We start from the raw sequence: 19,488 nt of genomic DNA, 5'->3' as shown, positions 1-19,488 counted from the left end.
GGATGTTTAAATTTATCTCCAACTGTGAATTATGAAACGAAAAAGTTTATATTTGCATGAAGTCGTATACCACGATTCCTTTGGCATGGTATATGTATCCACAATTTTATAAACTTGGTGAATGGATAATTTAAAGATGACATGAATCATATAAAATAAGATTACATTTAAACAAAAATAAAACATGATTTTGAACAGTGATACAGATATTTCGTGTTGTCAGTGCTTTTCATTTTTCACATTTTTCATTACTAAAATAATATCCATTAATGTATATATATATATTTCACGCATCGTTAGCTGAATTGAACATTTATTAATAACAATTAAAATACGATGTATCAATGATAATTTACAGAACGATACTAGTGCAAACATTTGATTCTAAATAAGACTCAATTTCGAATATCTCTGGAACTTAAAAAAGATATATGATGTAGTCAAATAAGTATCAAGGAAATCTGTTTAATTTATCACACATAATGGAAGAGGAAATTTACAAACCTCTTACTTAAAATCATTAACGTTTGTAGCGTTATTTTTCTGTGTAATACACATCTTTTAGTTATATTACATTTTTTTTCTTTTGTAAATATTATTCTGCTACATTAAATTTATTAAACATCAAAATTTGAACTTTTATAAAGAAACGTACATTTTTTTTCTTTTTTTTTTTTAATTTTAGACACATTTGTTTGAGAAACTTAATAAACTGCGTTTTTATCAGAAACTATGAGACAGCATATATATATATATAGCAACAAGGATTATTTCAACTTCAAATATATGTGTCTTTCTTTGACTTATTATGACCATACTTCATTATAATTCGCACGAAGCAAAATATTATGTTTAACCTTGATATTGCATTATTTTTTTCTTTTTATGATTTACATTACACTGTTGATTAAAATATAAAGCTTGAAATTTATGTTAGCATCAGAATACAGTATTTACGAAGTATATATAAGTGCCTTGCTCGAGCGAACAGTGCCGAAAAATAAATCTGAAGATGTGAAAAATAAATGTATATCGTTTGTATATTTATGTATCCTGCTAAGTAGAGAAAGTGTAAATGCAGGACGATCAATCTCAAATCTCACTCGTTGAATTATTACTGGAGTTATTCCCACCCGAAGATGACGTTGATGATGTTCTAGTACTGTTTGATTCATTGGCTGCCCTAAAAAAACAAAAGGGTAACAAATAAATAAAAAAGAAACGAACACATTTACATGATTTCTCCATCTTCCATCAAGGAAACATTTAAATTTCTGCGAACTAATATTAATGTATATTCTCGTAATCTTTATGTTAACATACGAATATATAACGCAAATAAATTATACATATAACGTACCTAAAAAGAGCAGCTAGGCTAGGTCCTACAGTATCTTGATTTACATCAGCTGAATTTTGGTCTCCCAAATTCTGTCTACAAATAGGGCAAGTACCATGCTGAAACAAAAGAGAAAAAGAAAACGAGGAAAAAAAATAGATGGCAAATATATCTATACCAATTAGGAACATGCTTGTTCTAAGATTTTCTGCTTAACTCACCAATTCTAACCACGGTACGATACACGGTCCATGATACAAATGTTGACACGCAAGTTGTTTCACTGATTCAGACAGTTTGAAGTCCTCCCAACAAACGGAACATTGAAGTTTACTCTCTATAGGATAAGGTATAATTTATTAAAAATAATTTGCTGCCTAAATATAATTTTATGTTTTGGCAGTATATAAAAGTTGTACTCACCAACATGAGTTTGAGTAACCATTGTATTCGGTATTTCATCTATTTGCTTTCGTGGTAAAGGAGGTGGTCCAGTTCCATCCAGTTGGTTTAACAATTGCGTTACGATTGCATCCAAACCATCCTGACCCCAAACATAATCTCCAGGATTTCCCAAGAACAGTCTAATATTGAATCTACATTATTGTGTTTTATTTTAGTAATACCAAGTATCAAGCAAAATAATAATAACTTTTATCCTGGGTGAACAAGTCCTTTTTAAATAATACGCTTTAAATTTTGCACATGCCATGCTTATTAATAAAATGCATACAAAACAATTATCATTTTCGGTCTCATGTTTCTAGAATTATCATTATTTATAATAAATATTCAACATAATTTATAATTTATACAAAATTAAGTGATTTGATCGAAATTCGACCAAGAACAAACCAGGATTACTTTATACCTGTATTTAGACTTGCAATAACCTATATAAGAAAGAAAATAAATTAAAACTTTATTTTTCACGATAACAACATAAACATCAATTCAAATTCTCCCGCGTAACCGTTCAAGTGGTCCGCCACAGGCCTATATATACGGGGCCTTCTCCCACACGTCGGCAGTTTCTTTGGAACCGCCCCAGGGGACGGATGGGGACCCGGGAAAGAGCCAGGAGCTCATTGAAGCCCACGGGAAGGGTATCGCCATTTATGAATAATACTCAGTACTGTAATTACACATGCACACAGCCACTTGTACATGTAACACGCACGAATACATACGCACACACATTTAAAACTTATTTCTGTTCACATGCTACTTCAAAAATATTGCATACATACAAAAATACTAGTTCTAAATCCTACACAAAACGTTTCTACATTAACAATAATAAACGAATTCTTTAGCAAATATGAAACACGTATTAACGTTTTGAATAATGAAATAACCAAGCTAGGAAGAAACAAAAATATTAAGCAATATTAAAAATATTCTAATCTCATCAATGATCATAAAATCCTGTTTTGTATGTCGAACGAAAAAATTATACACATGGATAGAACAGAAACAAAAATTATTCTTTAATTCACTCAGGATAATATAGTATATAATTAATATACACAAAGCAAAGAGAATTGTGTAAGATCAGCTAGCATAGTAATATTATTTACTGTACACATACATTCACATTCGTACAGGCACGCGTATACATTCAAATATACATACATATTTTCACAAGCAACAGTAAATGTACAATAAAAATTAATTCTGTACATACACGGGTAGCTGTCCAGGTTGGGTTACAGTTTGAGCTACACCTACTCCCGAGAGATTAAGTACAAATTCTTGTATGAAATTCTCTACAGATACAGCTTCTCTTCTCCCAAGGCTATTGTTAAATATGAAAATAATGAATTATTATTATTATTATTATAATCTTTGTTATGTGATATACTCTATGTTAATTAATTTGTACAGTATAAATGACATACCTGTTAGAACGACGTCTGTCTTGAGCATTTCTATACCAGTGAACTCGTCTTCTACCAGTAGGACCATTATTTCTGTTAGAAGCATTTGATGTTTGTCCTTGATTGGAAATCCCCAGTAACATCTCTATTAAATCACGTTCTGCACCATATAAATTTCTTTGTGGGAACTATATAAAAAGTATTTAATCGATATAAATGTGAAATACATAGTAGAAAGCAGTAAATCTACAAAACATCATATGGTACTTACATTATATGGTGGATTATCATCAATGTCACTTAAATCTTCGCTACTAATGTCCATTCCTGAACCACTATCATTGCTACTGCTCTCTAATTCTTCTATGAAACCGCTTGCACATCTTGGACACGTATAATCCTATAAAAAAAAAGAGAGAGAAGATTTAAAAACCAAAGGAATACAAAGACACAATAGTAAAAGCTATTGAAAATGTTCTCGAAACTGCGTGATTTCGATAATGTACACTTTGAACTGAATTTAATTAAATGATAACATAATAATCGTTTTTAAAATCATTGGAAAGTAACGAAGTGTATAAAATTAATTTTATACGGTAAATGAAATGTAAGGAAAAAGAAGTTCTCATGCGTGATATCGGATGACAGATGAAAACAAGAAACTTTAGATTTTAAAAAGAGAACTATATCTAATCTATAGCCGTTAGTGTAAAAGGAATGGGGATAAACATACTTACAGGTAATAAACGTTCAATTTCGATACTGCATTTATGACAAAAAAATCGGGACATCGGAGTCCCGTCTACAACGGCATCCGCCATGTTTTACGTGTCCTCTTTGCTCCTCTTGCTTATTTCTGACTATCGTAATGGATCGTAATCCGTCACAATTCTTGGTGTAGTTGATTGCGTTTTAAGCGAATGCCGAATCAGAACTGGAAAACTACTGATTTTACATGATACCTTTGCATAGCACGAGATGGCGTCTGATTATATTAGCGATTGCGTATCAATGTATCGTTGTTGCATTTAGTTACAGTCCTTTGATCTCATTTATTCGTATCTTTCTTTTCGTTAATACTTCGATTTTGTTTTATAGTAATCAATCATACGTTACCTTTGTGATCTTATTTTTTATACTTCCATTCGATGGATATGTATCAAATGGTCATTCGGTTTAAAACATTCAGCTATCAGCTATTCAAGAAAAACGAATAATGCTTATTCACGTGTAGACTAAAAATTTATTACTTCTCATAGAATGAAAAATATCGAACCTACGAAACTGATTACTTATCGATCGTAAAACGTGTGCGTATCGTTCACAAACTCCAAATATATCTTCCCAAAAAGATACGTTCTATAAGGTTAGGTTAATGAGCGCACGCGCGCGTACGACTTCATATGGATGCCTTAGAAACCATTTGTATATACATACATATTTCTTTGAAGAATATATCTCCTTTAGTCGGCCACTTGATTTCGGTTGTACATACAAGTGAAATAAAGATAATTGACTGTTATTTAAAACAGATTTGAAAGTCCGAATAATAATTATATTATTTCGAAAAACATGAACGACATTTATAGTTTCTGATACATCGTAATTTGGTCTCATCAGATTGTCCTTTTGCGAGTAGGATAGTTAAAATGTATCACGTTGCGTGTGCACGTGTGTAAATATATGCACATACTTACATACTATTTATATGTAAAGAATTTTTTAGTTGCGCGCATTCGCGCATGCTCTTTCTACACACGTATAGATAGGACGTCATACATTATCTTTCTTACCACGTGTAGTCTTATGTATGGCCGATTTCAAAAATAAATGAACAGAAACAAAATTAGTTCAATTAAACGCATAATAAATACAAATGATAGCTTATGTAAATTATTGATTTATTACAATTAAATGATAGCTGCTGACATAAGTGTCCTAATACAACTTATATTAATTTATAATGTTTTATTTACGCAAGTAAGCGCAATAAAGATCTTTTTTTTTTTTTTTGTTTTCTAAACCTACTCAGACAGATATATTACAATATTTTAGATCACTAGACGAACAATTAAGTAATTCAGGTGTTTGTACCGTTTTAACTACAAGAGTCTTGAACGTTTGTTCGAGTTTGTGTTAAGTCCAGCTTGTTGTACCCTCGCTCATCGAACGATTTAATGCATATTAGAAAGAAGTTTATTATATTATAATGAACACATTTCTTTCAAGAATGGAATACAGTCGAGTTTAATGAACACACGAAATGCGTCGATTATCGTAGGAAGAGATTCTGACTGTTAGAATCCGTTTACAATTGGAAGTATAAATATATCTACATACCGCTTTTGGATCACTTATCATGCGTTTTCTTCATTTTAAAACATAACTTTATCAGTGTAACAATATTTTTATAGTCGCGTATCTCGTTGCTATAATTTTATATGTTCGCATATCTCTTTATCGGTGTCTTTAATTCAATGCAAATTTGGTGGAAGGTCAATCGCTTTACATGACTTTTATAATGAAAATTCAGCAATTTTAAAACTGTCGGAAATAATCACTTTAAAACGTTACGTTTCACATAATCGTTTTACGTATTACAATTCTTTTTTAACTTCAGCTTCCTAGGTATTTGAAAATTACCGAAAATCATTCGTAACTTACAATTAGATGGTATGTACTGTTAATACATATACATATGTAATAGTTCGATGTGTATCATTGTTTCTTTTCGTGTTTTACCAATGACTTTCAATTTCGAATATGTTATCTTATCGTTCGATATTTCGTACTTTCAGAAAGTTGTTATTAATTTATTATCATGGATTTTACTAACAATTGAAATTTCAATAATCACAAAGAAACTGAATTTTTCCAGCATTACTTTCTACTATTTCGTCTATTTTAATCGAAGCACAAACTGATATAAAAAAGAAGAAAAGAAGTATTAAAATTCTTGTTACTAGAGATAAAAGATTACGTCTAGAAAACTTCTAGCAAATTTATCTTTTTTTCTTTTCGTATCATCATCATTGTTTTCTCTTTCCGTTCACTTTCATTTTGTATTTTAATAAAAAATACAAAATGCCGATAATCAGCGCACAAGTTATAAGCCCGTCCATACTCTGAAATTGATTAAAATTCATCGTTCAAAAAATGAAAATCGATGATCCCTAATGATTTACTAAATTAAAGGATCTTATTCGTATATTTTACACGGCTCTATTCTTCCCTCGTCATTAAACTATCTGACGAATGTATACATTTACAGGCATCGCGAATGCCGATTAAGTATGAAAAATAAGTTTTGATTTCATTATCTTTCTTTAAACCTACCAAGCATAACTTATTCAAATCACGAAATCCATAATTACGTAAATTAAATTATTAACAGAGTTTCTGAAAGTATAATTGTACAAATGATTTACGCTCTCGTTAACAATAAATATTTATAAATTTACAAATATCAACGATTATCACGAAGAAATAATAAAAATTTATCAAAATAATGTACAAAGTAACGTAGAATCTGTTTTGTGATTCGTTCGATCTACAGTTTATATTAACTTTGTAAAATGTTTATCATGATATTCAAGAGAAACAGTTTTACGAACTATGCAACAGTTGGAAGGTAATCGCAATAGTACTCTGCCGAAACGAAACCATCTTTATACATACAATTGAATAAAATCATAAGGATTCTTAAATTTATATAAACAAAATGAAATTACGTTAATGACGTTGTCAGGGATGCATCGTAACTTCGTTTCTCCTTTTACACATCTTAGAGATTCTTAATCACCGATCGCAGATAATGAGCATTCCATTCACAGTATGTTTAGAGCATGTATAAAGTTTATATTATCACAAGCAGTCACCAATGTACGGAATTGTTCTCGTCACCGTCGCAGAGAATACAATTGTATAGACTTAAAAATTTTCATTCTGTTTTTAAAATCAGTCGGTAGAAATTTTTGCGCGATTATTATATGACCAATCTTTTTTTTTCTTCTTATCAATAAATTATTTGGAGGAAGAATGGATCACGAAAAAATGTTTTACACATGAAGTTCACATAAAGATACAATTTTCCTGAGTGTTAATTTATGTTTCAAGATGCATCAAGAACATATGGAAAATCAACATTGTTGCATGATCGGTGAACAAAATAATAATAATATTCCCGTTAAGATTGATTCACACTATTCGAACCAGTGGAAATCATTAATTTCATCGGAATGCATAACATATGGAATGGAATGGAATGAAAAGTTAAACTGAACATATTTTATGTGTAATTTTTAAGTATAACCGAGCAGTTGTACTGCATATTGATATGTATCTTTGAACGTAAGCATTTCATGGTAATAAATACATTTATAAATTTCTTGCAAGGAGAAATTAGAACAGGAAGAAATTCTGTTTTAAGTATCATTGAATCACATTTAAAATGTATATTATAACGATACTATATACACATCAGTCGATGAAAATTACTTAATGTCTAATATACAAATGAAACGCTAGTTCGAAACTCGTCCTCGATGCTTTGTCGTCAACGATGATACACTGAACCGTATAACTATTCAATATAATCTCAGTTGTTTGTCACAGTACGTATAGTGTGAACCAAGAGTGTTCTTTGCGTTTTATTGTGTTACCTGATTTCAAAAAATCGTACTCGTCATTGCTCACGACGATCAAACTAAATTGTTACGCGACTCCAATGGAGATAAAGCTGTCAAAATTGCATTTTTTACTCTTTTTTTGATTACTTTTTAACGAATGATATGCATCGAACACAGTTAAAAAAATTCTACGGATGCTATACAGTTAGTTTGTTTCCTTATTATTTATTGATTCAAACTTATCGAAATCGTACGTCGTGATGCTATGTATATGTATAATAGGTATACCTAAAAGTTGCTCCCACAGTTTAATGTGTAAAGAAGAACTGTGACAGCAAAGGTGTGTGACTCATTTTTTTTTTTTTTTTTTTTTTCACGGAGATCGCACACTGTCCGAATACACGAATAATTCAGACTTCGACAGTGTACGAGATGGAACACATTTCGCTGCAATACTGAATTTTTCTCGGTGATCGCACACTGTCTGAATACACGAATAATTCAGACTTCGACAGTGTACGAGATAGAACACATTTCGCTGCAATACTGAAATTCTATTAACAACATCATATTGTTGCCTGTAACGCAATAAAACATGAACATCGTTCATCTACTATAATATTCAATTTCGATCACGGTAATGCGTCATAGGTAATGATGATTTCAATAGCTATACAAAGTGTGGGAATTATACACCGTAAGTTCGCGATCAATTTTCGTCCGAGGATTCTGTAGAACTTTGAGGCATAGTGTTGAACCAATTCTCTCGAACTCCGGTACTCCTGAACGCAAATAACACGCTGTTCAACGTTTGTTTATCTTGTTAAATTTTGTTAATTGCACATTTCAAAATCAAACAACAACGCTAACTATAAAGTCAAAGAAAAGCATGATATACATCGGCGAAGTAAAGTCTTATATAGTTACCTTGTTCGTTGACGGGTACTTATAGGCAGTGTAAGCGAAGTTCTGTAATACTGAGGAGTAGTACTCGAAGTCGTTTCATCGGGTCTTCTATGTAACGTCATGGTTTCGTGTGGAGATGTAACTAATTCATCTTCGTTATCTAAGTAATAACGAGACCCTGTCGCGCTTTTACAATTTTCACACTCGCTCCTATAATCATCGGTATCGTCGTGAAGCGTAGGAAGAGCTTGCATGCTGCAAGCGCACGTTACCGATTCGAAACTTCCTTCTTCGTTAATTTCATTGGCTACATTTAACGGGGGCTGAAATTTACAAAACTTATTACATGATGCATATTTCAAACATTTCTCGACATAGACGTAGATCCTAGTGTACCTTAAAATCTTGAGATTTCTCTATTTTACGATCCAACTGTTGCCTTTCAATTTGTTGTAATCCTACAGAAGAAGTAACAGAAACAGGGGAACGTTGTATTTGTACACCTTCATAAAATGTACCTTGACTCGCGTTTTCCCTTGTATTTTCTAGTTTAGTTATGGCAATTTGTTGCACAGAATGTGATAAGTTTGACGGGACAATGTTGGTGATCGTTGTCGCCGTCGCCGTGGTCGTGGTCACCGCCATCGTCATCGTCATCGTGGTTGTGGTCGTGGTCGTGGACGTCGTAGATCGTAAAAATTCTTTCTGGGTACAATCGTTTATAATCTCTTGCAGCTTTGTACCAGACCGAGTCGTTATAGTCCTAGGAATTGTACGATGAGCGTTCACATTGGAATTTGACAACGTTGCAGATATTGTAAACGCTCCGGTTTGACGTGGAAGAGTCGTATGTGATTGATAACTTTTTGGAATGGTGGGTTGTAAGTTAGACATAGGCTGTGCGGTCACGTCTAGACGATGGGTAGTAAAGTTCAAAATCCCAATAGGCGTGATAGGTAAATTTTCGTAGGTACCTGTCCCCAGAGTGAAACTAGTAGTTGAAGTTCCTACGTTAACACTAGGAGACAGCGTCTCGTTTTGATTCGGTTGACGATAACAAGCATATATGTTTGGATTTGATATTGGTCTATTCGGCGCCGAAATCAAGCCACCTTGATCCGTTACACCAGTGTCGCACATTACTGTTGCCGTGTTAGGGTTCAATCCAGTTTGCGCGTTTCCTACTAACGATATACTCGTACGACTATTAGCATTTGTCAAATAAGTATTTGGAAAATTTATTTGCGGCAACGTTTGCGGATTCATCGCTAAAAGCGCTTGTTCCGCGCGTGCTGCTGCTACCGCTTCTTCGTAAGGTGGCGGTGCCTCTCCTCGTGGAAAGTAATTGCTAGGCGGTTTCCATAACGGATAATTAGCTCCGCACGGAATGTCGTCCATGGGAACACCGTGCGACAAACCATCTCGTTCTATATATCCCATACTACCTAAATTTCTTTGGTCCTCTGCCAACTGTCTGCTTTGTCTTCCTGCGATGCAAACTTTTACAAAATAATCAACATATTTATTCAATGACTTTAAGAAAGACGGTCGCGATATATCGTAAAAGACTAAAATACCTCGTATCTTTCTTTGACGTAAACGGTGTATCAAGAAAAACAACAGACTCAGAGATAACACGGCTGTCACAAAACTAGCAACCGATCTAAGTCCTATATCATAATTTGCAGTCGCGTCTGTGGTATTGCTGCCCATTCCATCGTTTTTATCATTTGAAATTGACGACAAGCAAATGTATTCGCAACAGATATCTCCGCGTCTAGAAGACTTACAATCCTCCTGTTAAAATACAGAATCAATGTTTAAATGGCATGGAAGAACCATGAAAGAGATAAGACAGTACGCTTATTTGAATATTTGAAATACCTCTGCACGTGAGTTGCAAAGTAATGCTTTGCACAATTTTGGATTGCCATTTTCGCAAACACACAATGTACAAGGTTCTGGGCCCGGAACAAAAAGGAAACCAGACTCATAAGATCGTCCTTGTTGATCTTTGCAACTAACACCGCTTTCTGCCCGAATAACTGAAAAATATAAGAAACAAAATTAATTGAAATACTTGTTTGTCTATTTAATCATAACTTATACTTATCAAATAAAATTTGCTAACAAAATAAATATAAAATACGGTCACTACTGTTTGTTCCTTATTGTTTATTGTATTATTTACTGTCGCGCATTGAAGAAAAACAGTGACCATTCGGTTGGCTATAAATATTTTCGGGCACAATCGGTGCAACCGTAATTTGTATGCGTTTGATAAAAAAGAAAATGAGGCGCGTATATCGTACTAAATGAGCGAACGAGCGAGTGAGCGAATAAGCAGGTGAGCGGCAACACATGCGTCATATGCACGTTACGTCAATCGGGCCATCCGAGTAGTGAATTTTTGTTAAAAATTGTCGCTCGATACGAACATCAGAAAGAATAAATCCGAGAGAAGAATCGTCGACTTACACACTGGTGAATAGTCCTGATCGATGAATTACAGGATAATTCTAACCAATAAATAATGTCTGTTCGACTGAATGAATTTTAGGCGCGTAGTTTCGAAGGGAAACTAAAAGCTGATCAAAGTTGTGGAATGACACGCTAAGATCAGTAAGAGGGATGAAAAAATCGACCGCGAGACGAAGGAAATAACCGGGAAAGAATTTCAAAACATTAGAATGGTTGGAATAAAATAAAGAAAACACGGGTTTGACTCACCGTTAAAAAATAGAATAAACGCGAAAACTGCATAACCGAGAAGGTTACTGTCGCTGTATTTCATTCTGTGTTCGTTATCTCATCATAATCGTGACCACTTGACGCGGTGCAGCAACGAAGCAAGAATATCGTTGAACGTTTCAAACGGTGTCCCGTTCCGACGACTCGACGTTGCTTCTCGACATTTTTTTTTTACGACACAATGCCAGCTAGCATCTTGTACTAATACACCTGTATCACGGGTCGCTTATGCAGGAGCAACAGTTATTTTCACACACCTGCATATCTTAGAAACTCTTCTTTTACTCCCAAGTGTCCTTGTACAGTATGCGTCCTCTCAAATAGGCACACCAACTTGCACCTACTTGCATCAACTCCCGACACCCGGAATGATCGATTAGTGAACGGAGCAGCTATCGGTGTCGAGCACTGATATCCTACCCATTGCCATCTTTCGATGCCTTTCGTAATCTCTTCCAAAACGGTCAAACTCTCCCGATAAAACATTTCGGCTGTTTTTTGGAAAACCGACATGCTCTGATTTCCCTACCTTACTGACGGTCGATTCATCTGAAAATGATGCTGCGAATTTTGAAAATAATTGCCTTTTGTAAGTCTGAGTAGGTTTTGGTTAGATATTCTCGATTCGATTGAAAATGAAAAACAATGATGCTAAGGCAAACAAACTAGGTTTCTCTAACCTAATTTTTTCAACATGTTTTAAGTAAAATGTAAACCAAATTTTCAAGTATTCTGGACCTTACTGAACAAATTCTAGTGTTTAAAATAAAAGAAGCTAAAAGAAGAAATAGAAAATGCAATAGCACTATTTATCAGTAAGATGAAATCTTCGATATTCCAATAAGGAAACTAGATTCTGTTTAACCATTCGCATCTCATAAAGTAAAAGTAATGTTTTTAGAGAAATTTTATATATATTCCTATAGATATATGCTATTATACATATATCGTATTATCAGAGAAAATGGACATGGAAAAGCATGACGACGCTCCGAAGGACGTAAAACGGGCTGCTCCTGTTGAGCGGGAAATAAACAAGGGGCAAAAGGATGACACGTTTGAAGGATATCCACAAGTGGTGGAGAAGAAAAAAAAATGGGAACACTGCGATAAACCTCCTTCGAAGAAATCAAAGGCAAATCGAAGATATTTAATTTTTAGGAACATCTTGTTTTTCCATTTATTTCCTTTTTCTTCCTTTTCCTTTTCTGTCTATTAGTAATTGATTCGTTAAGAGTAGAGGTGATTCGATAAAGGGTTTGTTCGGTAGCATTCAGCGAAATCAGACAGGGATTGTTGCCAGCAACGAAAAGAAAAGAGACAAAAGGCAGCAAAATACATAATGATTTCGGTGCCTGAGAAACCGTGTGTACTACCAAAGTTAGACATCGTGCCTAGGCATTGCTTGACCAAGCAAAAGTACATCGACATGTTGGCCACGCCAAGGTGACAGTTTAATCGACACGAACTCTTTGATGATGTAATTTTGATACTTTTCAACCAATCAGGGGAATGGAAGTATAACGAAAGGTTCTAAATGCTTCCATGTAGTCGGAAATGCCCCCCGGAATGCTATTCAAAGCCGGTGCTTAGGAAACTAAAGCCAGTGTCGCCACGAATTAAAGAATTGGCCCAACCGACGAGGCAACGAATGTTAATGGCATTGCAGCAAGGCGCGGCTACGCTACCACCGGCTTTTCTGGATAATCTCGTTCGAACATTGGAAAACGAGACTTGCTTGACACCCGAGTAATATATTTTTCATCGTACGATCTGCATGAAAATATTCTAACGATTCTATAAACGATATGTTTCAGACAAGCGGCGGTGGCATCGCGGAAAAAGAAACATCAGAAAAAGGCAAAGGGAAGAAAAAGTAAACGGTTGTTCAAAGAGACGAGAAAATCGAGGAAATTGACTATCGGTGTGACGAGCACTGGATCGACGTTCGACAAGGATCCGGTCTCTTGCCAATACCTTATAGCCGAACGTTTCGTCCGGAGTATATTAAAATGGAAATGTCCGATACCCAAAGCGGAGTTCAACGATATCTCGAAAGTAATAATTCAACGTTTAATCGATACGCTCGAGTACACTCCTCCGCAGGACGAAGACCGGAAATCGCAGCAGCTACGTTTCTTGGCCGACGCGATAGCCTGTTGGGTAACTGGAGTATTGTCCGAGGTTGCGGAAAATCAAGAGAAAAAGTTGATCGAACGATGCCGGAAGAAAGAAGAGGAGATGAAGGGGGACGAGGACGAGGACGACGACGATGATGACCGTGGTGATGAGGATAAAGGAAAGGACCAGCTTGAGGAAGACGAGGACGAGGAGGATGAAGAGGATGAAGATTTAACTGACAGGAGCGGAAAGAGCGAAGATAGGGAAAGAGAAAAATCAAGAGAAGAGGTGGTGGAAGAGATGGAGGAGATGGAGGAAGAGATAGAGGATGAATCGGGTGCCGAAGTAATCGATGAAACGGACATCCGAGAAACGGAAGGTGAGGAACAAGCGGAGACACAAGTAGAGGAACAAGATTTGGGAATACAGACGGAATCGAAGGTGGAAGAAGGTACGGAACCGCAAGCTGAAGTAACAGCAGAAGCGGAAACTGAGGCGGAAGGTCCAGCTACAGCAGACGCAGCTGTGGAAGTAGACACGATCGCGAAAGAGGAGACGGACAAAGAACAGCAATTAACGGCAGAGCTAGTACCGGAACCGGAACCGGAACCGGAAACAGAAGTAATAACCGAACCACCGGAAGAAGCAGAAGTAAAACCAGAAATCGAGTTAACAACAAAACCATCCGAAGAATTACCAGTGGAGCCGATAGTTGAGGAAACGGAAGAGCAACCAGCGGAAAGTGAGGAACCAGTTCCAGAGGTAGGAGAAACAGAAGAAATAACCGACGAGGGTGCAATTCCCACGGAGGAATTAGATGCGAGCGTGCCAACAGAAGAAGAAGAAAAAGAAAAAGAAGAAGTAGAAGCGTTAGAAACCGAGGAAGGCGGAGAACCATTAGAAACGGAGGAAGGCAAGAAAGAGGAGTCTATAACCGCGTTAGAGACGAAAGCTCCATCTGAAATGGGACTTCCGAAAGATGTGATGAAGGATCTAGTCGAATTATTCAAAACCGATCTTCCTTTCCTTACGTTTGGTAAAATTATCGACACCATTAATAAAATGATCGCGGAAACTCCGGAGAATACGGGCGAGGATCCGATAACGAACGGTATTCATCGTGCGATTTACGAGAAGCTGAGGAACATCGTGATGCTGGAAAATCCTGAACTTTTAACGGAAGAGTTAGAGAACGTGATGAACGTAGTATGCGGAAAGATAGCAAATTGGTTAAGATCGATCCTGAGCAAATCTCAACTGGCGTTCATGAAACAATTCGTGCCGGAAGTGGAATCGAAGGAAATCCGAGATTGGACGAAATGGTTGTCGTACATCAGCGACGTGGCTAAGGATTGGAACGGGTGGTTACGCGACGTGATCGATAAGATGTTTGAAATGGAAAGCGCGCCGATCACTCGGGGTGAATGGCGAGATTGGACGAAATCCGTGGACACGAAAGCCTTGCTTTGGAGGCGGTTCCATCTTCAAATTAGACATCAAGCGCATCGTAACGTTACCATGATATCTGGTCGTCACGTTGTTAAAACGGGCACTAAAAAACCGATCTCTGCCGATCAGTCCGAACAACTATTCGCTACAGATTTGCATATCTAAAGTACAAAAAAAAAATCGTACAACGATATTATCGGTATCGAGTGATCGTCGCAAATAAGGAACACAGAAGCGGGAAAGTCGCACGACCTCGATCGGAACCTGTCGAACTCGAACGATTCTAACTTTCAACTTTATTGTTCGACAACGAATACGTAAATCAACTTACTCGCGATCGATACAATGATCAATAAAACGAAATCGTTATGTAATGATCTTGTTAAGCAAACGGATAATAATGATAAGAAACACTCTACAATTTTCAATCGGTAAAATATACTTGTTTTTCTTGAAAACCAGACTAATAACTATCGTACGTAATCAGCATATCACCAGCCAGTAGGTATATGAGTAGCTAATTATATACAAAATGACGTATACCGATGATAGAGATATTTTTCATAGAAAATAGAACGAAAAGTACGCTTTGTTTCTTTTGCCTTAGGGTAGGCGAGAGAAACGTGATTAGCTAAAGAGAAAGGTATATCTCTGATGTTGGTATTCTACTTTTATTTTTTCGAGATTGTACATGTTACACGAGGAATATCTTAAAGTGTGTCAAAGAAAAAGTGAACAGTTCCCCTCTCCTGCCAAAGGAACCGACCACTTTCTTCTGGGATAGCTTAGCCCTGACATTGCTACCTCAACGTCCAACGTTCGCGTGTTCATGACCGTGCGAATTAGCATCCACATCCACCCCCGCCAGCGTGCTTTGCGCCCGCGCAAACTCTCCGCGGCCCTCAGCATCGACCGTATTTCCGTATCGCGTTTTCTCGCTTCCTCTAGCTTCTTCTAAATTCGTTTCCCTTTTTCCACGTGTTACACACCTCCTCCTCGTCCATCCTCCTTTTCTAATCCTTGTGCATCTACCTGTGTGCGAATGCGCGCGCACGCGGGCGCAAGCTTTCTTTTCTGCTTTCTCCTCGGTACTGTTTCATATACCATCTCGTCTCTTGTGCAGTCCGGGTCTTCCATATCGTTTAACCATCGTTCGTCCTTACGTACTTCCGTCAAACGGAAGTTGTTGAAACAGGGTTGCGAGAAACGATCGCCATCGCGAGTGCATCGATTCATTCATTTTCGACGGAAGCGTCTTTACCAATTCTTTAATGAGCCTGATCGTCACACGGATACGCGGACGTATCTATCGTGTCAAAGAAAAAACCATTGACCCAACGGACGAATACTATCAGATTTTGACTATATCGAACACAGGTGAGTTCTCGCGTCGTACACGTTGATAAAGCCTGCTGCAACACGCCTCAAACTCGAAATAGAAGCGTTTGTTATTTTAGTGGCAATCGAAGGCTTTTTTCGTTCCTTCCTTTTCAATTACTCGCTCGAAATAAATTCAATAAGGTCTATTACGCGGTTATTGCCGAAGTAACGAATGAATATTTATTATTTTTCTACGAACGGACACGATGACAACCTCGAGTGCTTTTTTGTCAAATACTAATGCAAGTTTGACGTATGAACCAAAGTTATCAGTGAACATTAGTAATTCTAATGTGTAAAAACTCTTACGATGATGTTCGATTATAGCACAGTACGGATAATCGTATCGATAATTTATATCAATCATTTTCGTTTTACTTTCAACAAAATAATTTATTCAACTTTAGAACGGTTTATCAAAAAGCAACAAATCAAATGTTACTAATACCTATACTACCATATAGAAGAAATTATAATAGTACCATCTAAAAAAGTGTTCTTTTACCCCAATAAAATATGCTTCATTTTTTCTGTATTCTGTAATAAATTTGCATGAAACGTTGTCAATTTTCATCACATTAAATATTCTGTTACTGACTTTTAGTAACTTACGAGTTCTGTTCGTTGCATATTCGTACATAATCACCTACGAATGTATTAAAATGCATAATGTGACGCTATTACTTCAACTTGATGTACGTATGCAAACAATTTCACGGTATAGCTAGCGCAAAAGGCATTAAAAGTAAAAAAAGTAGCGCGATAACGTGTAGGAATATCTTCGCTAGTTGTAAGAAATGAGTTTCCAGCCGGTGGACTGTCAATAGAGGTCGCAACCGCGTGCAGAGCGACCGGCAATGATTTAGCTTGATCGATCGCGTTATCATAATGTCGAGTTACGAGAGAGGGAAGAGGTGAAACACGAAGATATAACAAAATAATTTATTCAACTTTAGAACGGTTTATTAAAAAGCAACAAATCAAATGTTACTAATCGCCGTCTATACTACCATATAAAAGAAATTATAATAGTACCATCTAAAAAAGTGATCTTTTACCCCAATAAAATATGCTTCATTTTTTCTGTATTCAGTAATAAATTTGCATGAAACGTTGTCAGTTTTCATCACATTAAATATTCTGTTACTGACTTTTAGTAACTTACGAGTTTTGTTCGTTGCATATTCGTGCATAATCAGCTACGAAAGTATTCAAATGCATAATGTGACGATATTACTTCAACTTGATGTACGTATGCAAACAGTTTAACGGTATAGCTAGCGCAAAAGGCATTAGAATTAAAAAAAGTAGCGCGATAACGTGTAGGAATATCTTCGCTAGTTGTAAGAAATGAGTTTCCAGCCGGTGGACTGTTAATAAAGGTCGCAACCGCGTGCAGAGCGACCGGCAATGACTAGCTCGATCGATCGCGTTATCACGAGTTACGAGAGAGGGAAGAGGTGAAACACGAAGATTGCCTCGAAATCGATAAGTAGATACAACCGACGTTGATAGCCGGGCGCGATAGTTAGTCGAGATCGATCGTATCAATCGTATCGTACGGGACGGGATAATTCAGATCCGATCTTGCGGAATTTCGAATCGTTTCAGGATGACGTTGACATGTTGGGAAAAACTGTCGCTTGTCGTATTGGCAGCGATCGGGTTGCGAATTTTGTTACGGCTCAGCCTGATCCTATGGAGGCAATACATAGGACCGACTCTTGGTTTCGGCATCGACCCAAAGGATCAAGGTCGATGGGCAGTGATCACTGGTTCAACCAGCGGTATCGGGAAAGCGTACGCGGAGCAACTGGCACGAAAGGGCATGGACATAGTGCTGGTCTCGCGATCCTTGGAAAAGCTCGAGGAAGTATCAGCGGAGATCAAAGAACGGTACGGCGTCAAAGTTCGAATCGTCGATGCAGATTTGACCAAAGGGCAGGTAGCTTACGCAAAAGTTGCTAAAGCCATCGAAGAACTCGAGGTATTCTTTTTATTTTCTCATAGTCTGTGCGAGTTAAATTTTGCGCGTGATCGCAATTTCGAATGTAAACTCGTTTGCTGCAGATCGGTGTTGTGGTGAACAATGCTGGGGCTAGTTACGAGCATCCAGAGTTATTCACTCAGATCACCGAGGAATGCGTAGCGCAGATCTTGCAATTGAACGTCGAGGCTATAACTGGCATCGCGAAGATCGTTCTTCCAAAAATGTTCGAACGGAGGAAAGGAATTTTGATAAATATAAGCTCGCTATTGGGAATTATGCCGGCGCCTTATCTGACCGTGTACGGAGCTTCCAAGGCTTACGTCGTCAAACTTAGCCAAGATTTAGCCGTAGAGGCCGAACCGCACGGAGTCACTGTCCAATGCATAGTTCCTGCCATGGTGGCGACCAAGATGTCAAAGATCAAGTAAGCTAAATTGAATTCGTTTAATCCATATCCGCGTTTCCCTCTCTCCTTCTCGCGTGTGTTACGTTACCGAACCATTATACTTGTTAACTCCTTGACGTACGATTTAATTAAAATTTATTTTCATTATTGACGCTGTCGTTTTCAGGAAAACAACTTGGATGGCACCGAGTGCGGAAAAATTTGTAGAATCGTCGTTAAAAACGATCGGCATCGAATTGATTTCAACAGGCTACCCACCACATTATTTGTTACTAGCTTCCGTAAACGTATTACGTTCTATATGCGAGAAAGCTACGATTTGGTTGATCGCGAAGACAATGTGCAACGTAAGGCGTCGAGCTTTGCAGGGCAAAGCTCGACAGCAAAAGAAGGCACAACAACAAGGCTCACCCCTCGCTGCCGAATAGTTTCAATTTAAATTCAAATTGATAAGAACCTACACCTGAAAGTGCTTTAATACTTCTTTTTAAACGGAAAGTGTTGTTCAACTTTATAGTTACCTGTTAAACTATTTGTTACATTGTTTGTACATATATTTTGTAATGTATAATTATTATAACAACAAAGAACATTGTTTCCTTAATCGTTTTGACGATTGTATGATTTTTGTACTGTAC

At 36.7% G+C, this 19,488-nt stretch overlaps 4 protein-coding genes across 12 annotated transcripts; 2 read left to right on the top strand and 2 right to left on the bottom strand.

The window, feature by feature from the left end:
- Positions 1 to 656: 656 nt before the first annotated feature.
- Positions 657 to 4,843, bottom strand: Iru (E3 ubiquitin-protein ligase Iruka). Of its 3 annotated transcripts, none has more exons than XM_034336397.2 (9): positions 4,336 to 4,843; positions 3,957 to 4,161; positions 3,491 to 3,619; positions 3,241 to 3,407; positions 3,027 to 3,137; positions 1,763 to 1,935; positions 1,561 to 1,676; positions 1,361 to 1,458; positions 657 to 1,183 (listed from the first exon to the last, which is right to left on the bottom strand). In XM_034336397.2, the coding sequence occupies exons 2-9, from the start codon at positions 4,038 to 4,040 to the stop codon at positions 1,093 to 1,095; spliced, it is 969 nt and encodes a 322-aa protein (XP_034192288.1). In that variant the 5' UTR covers positions 4,041 to 4,161; positions 4,336 to 4,843; the 3' UTR covers positions 657 to 1,092. The 3 variants fall into 3 exon arrangements, with proteins under 3 accessions (XP_034192288.1, XP_034192283.1, XP_034192295.1); XM_034336392.2 differs by having other exon boundaries at positions 3,957 to 4,153; XM_034336404.2 differs by having other exon boundaries at positions 1,763 to 1,923; positions 3,957 to 4,831.
- A 3,464-nt stretch (positions 4,844 to 8,307) lies between these two features.
- On the bottom strand, positions 8,308 to 12,037 carry LOC117609636 (uncharacterized). 3 transcript variants are annotated; one of them, XM_034336237.2, is made up of 6 exons: positions 11,762 to 12,037; positions 10,638 to 10,798; positions 10,331 to 10,550; positions 9,150 to 10,252; positions 8,775 to 9,076; positions 8,308 to 8,629 (listed from the first exon to the last, which is right to left on the bottom strand). In XM_034336237.2, exons 1-6 carry the CDS (start codon positions 12,015 to 12,017, stop codon positions 8,557 to 8,559), a joined length of 2,115 nt encoding a protein of 704 aa, XP_034192128.2. In that variant the 5' UTR covers positions 12,018 to 12,037; the 3' UTR covers positions 8,308 to 8,556. The 3 variants fall into 3 exon arrangements, with proteins under 3 accessions (XP_034192128.2, XP_034192137.2, XP_034192142.2); XM_034336246.2 differs by having other exon boundaries at positions 9,150 to 10,240; XM_034336251.2 differs by having other exon boundaries at positions 11,484 to 11,896.
- Positions 12,038 to 12,131: 94 nt separating this feature from the next.
- LOC117609618 (uncharacterized) lies at positions 12,132 to 16,018 on the top strand. Of its 4 annotated transcripts, none has more exons than XM_034336205.2 (5): positions 12,132 to 12,386; positions 12,464 to 12,639; positions 12,775 to 12,950; positions 13,056 to 13,253; positions 13,322 to 16,018. In XM_034336205.2, the coding sequence occupies exons 2-5, from the start codon at positions 12,469 to 12,471 to the stop codon at positions 15,237 to 15,239; spliced, it is 2,463 nt and encodes an 820-aa protein (XP_034192096.2). In that variant the 5' UTR covers positions 12,132 to 12,386; positions 12,464 to 12,468; the 3' UTR covers positions 15,240 to 16,018. The 4 variants fall into 4 exon arrangements, with proteins under 4 accessions (XP_034192096.2, XP_034192088.2, XP_034192106.2 ...); XM_034336197.2 differs by having other exon boundaries at positions 12,132 to 12,392; XM_034336215.2 differs by lacking the exons at positions 12,132 to 12,386; positions 12,464 to 12,639 and having other exon boundaries at positions 12,810 to 12,950; positions 13,013 to 13,253.
- A 284-nt stretch (positions 16,019 to 16,302) lies between these two features.
- LOC117609732 (very-long-chain 3-oxoacyl-CoA reductase) lies at positions 16,303 to 19,432 on the top strand. Of its 2 annotated transcripts, none has more exons than XM_034336376.2 (4): positions 16,303 to 16,451; positions 18,066 to 18,441; positions 18,525 to 18,868; positions 19,017 to 19,432. In XM_034336376.2, the coding sequence occupies exons 2-4, from the start codon at positions 18,067 to 18,069 to the stop codon at positions 19,276 to 19,278; spliced, it is 981 nt and encodes a 326-aa protein (XP_034192267.1). In that variant the 5' UTR covers positions 16,303 to 16,451; position 18,066; the 3' UTR covers positions 19,279 to 19,432. The 2 variants fall into 2 exon arrangements, with proteins under 2 accessions (XP_034192267.1, XP_034192271.1); XM_034336380.2 differs by lacking the exon at positions 16,303 to 16,451 and adding an exon at positions 17,801 to 17,946.
- Positions 19,433 to 19,488: the final 56 nt, after the last annotated feature.

This window comes from Osmia lignaria, chromosome 10, assembly GCF_051020975.1.
Source record: "Osmia lignaria lignaria isolate PbOS001 chromosome 10, iyOsmLign1, whole genome shotgun sequence".
NCBI classification, from domain to species: Eukaryota; Metazoa; Arthropoda; class Insecta; order Hymenoptera; family Megachilidae; genus Osmia; species Osmia lignaria.
Note: the sequence above shows the minus strand (reverse complement) of the source record. Positions and strands in the feature narration are given on the sequence as shown.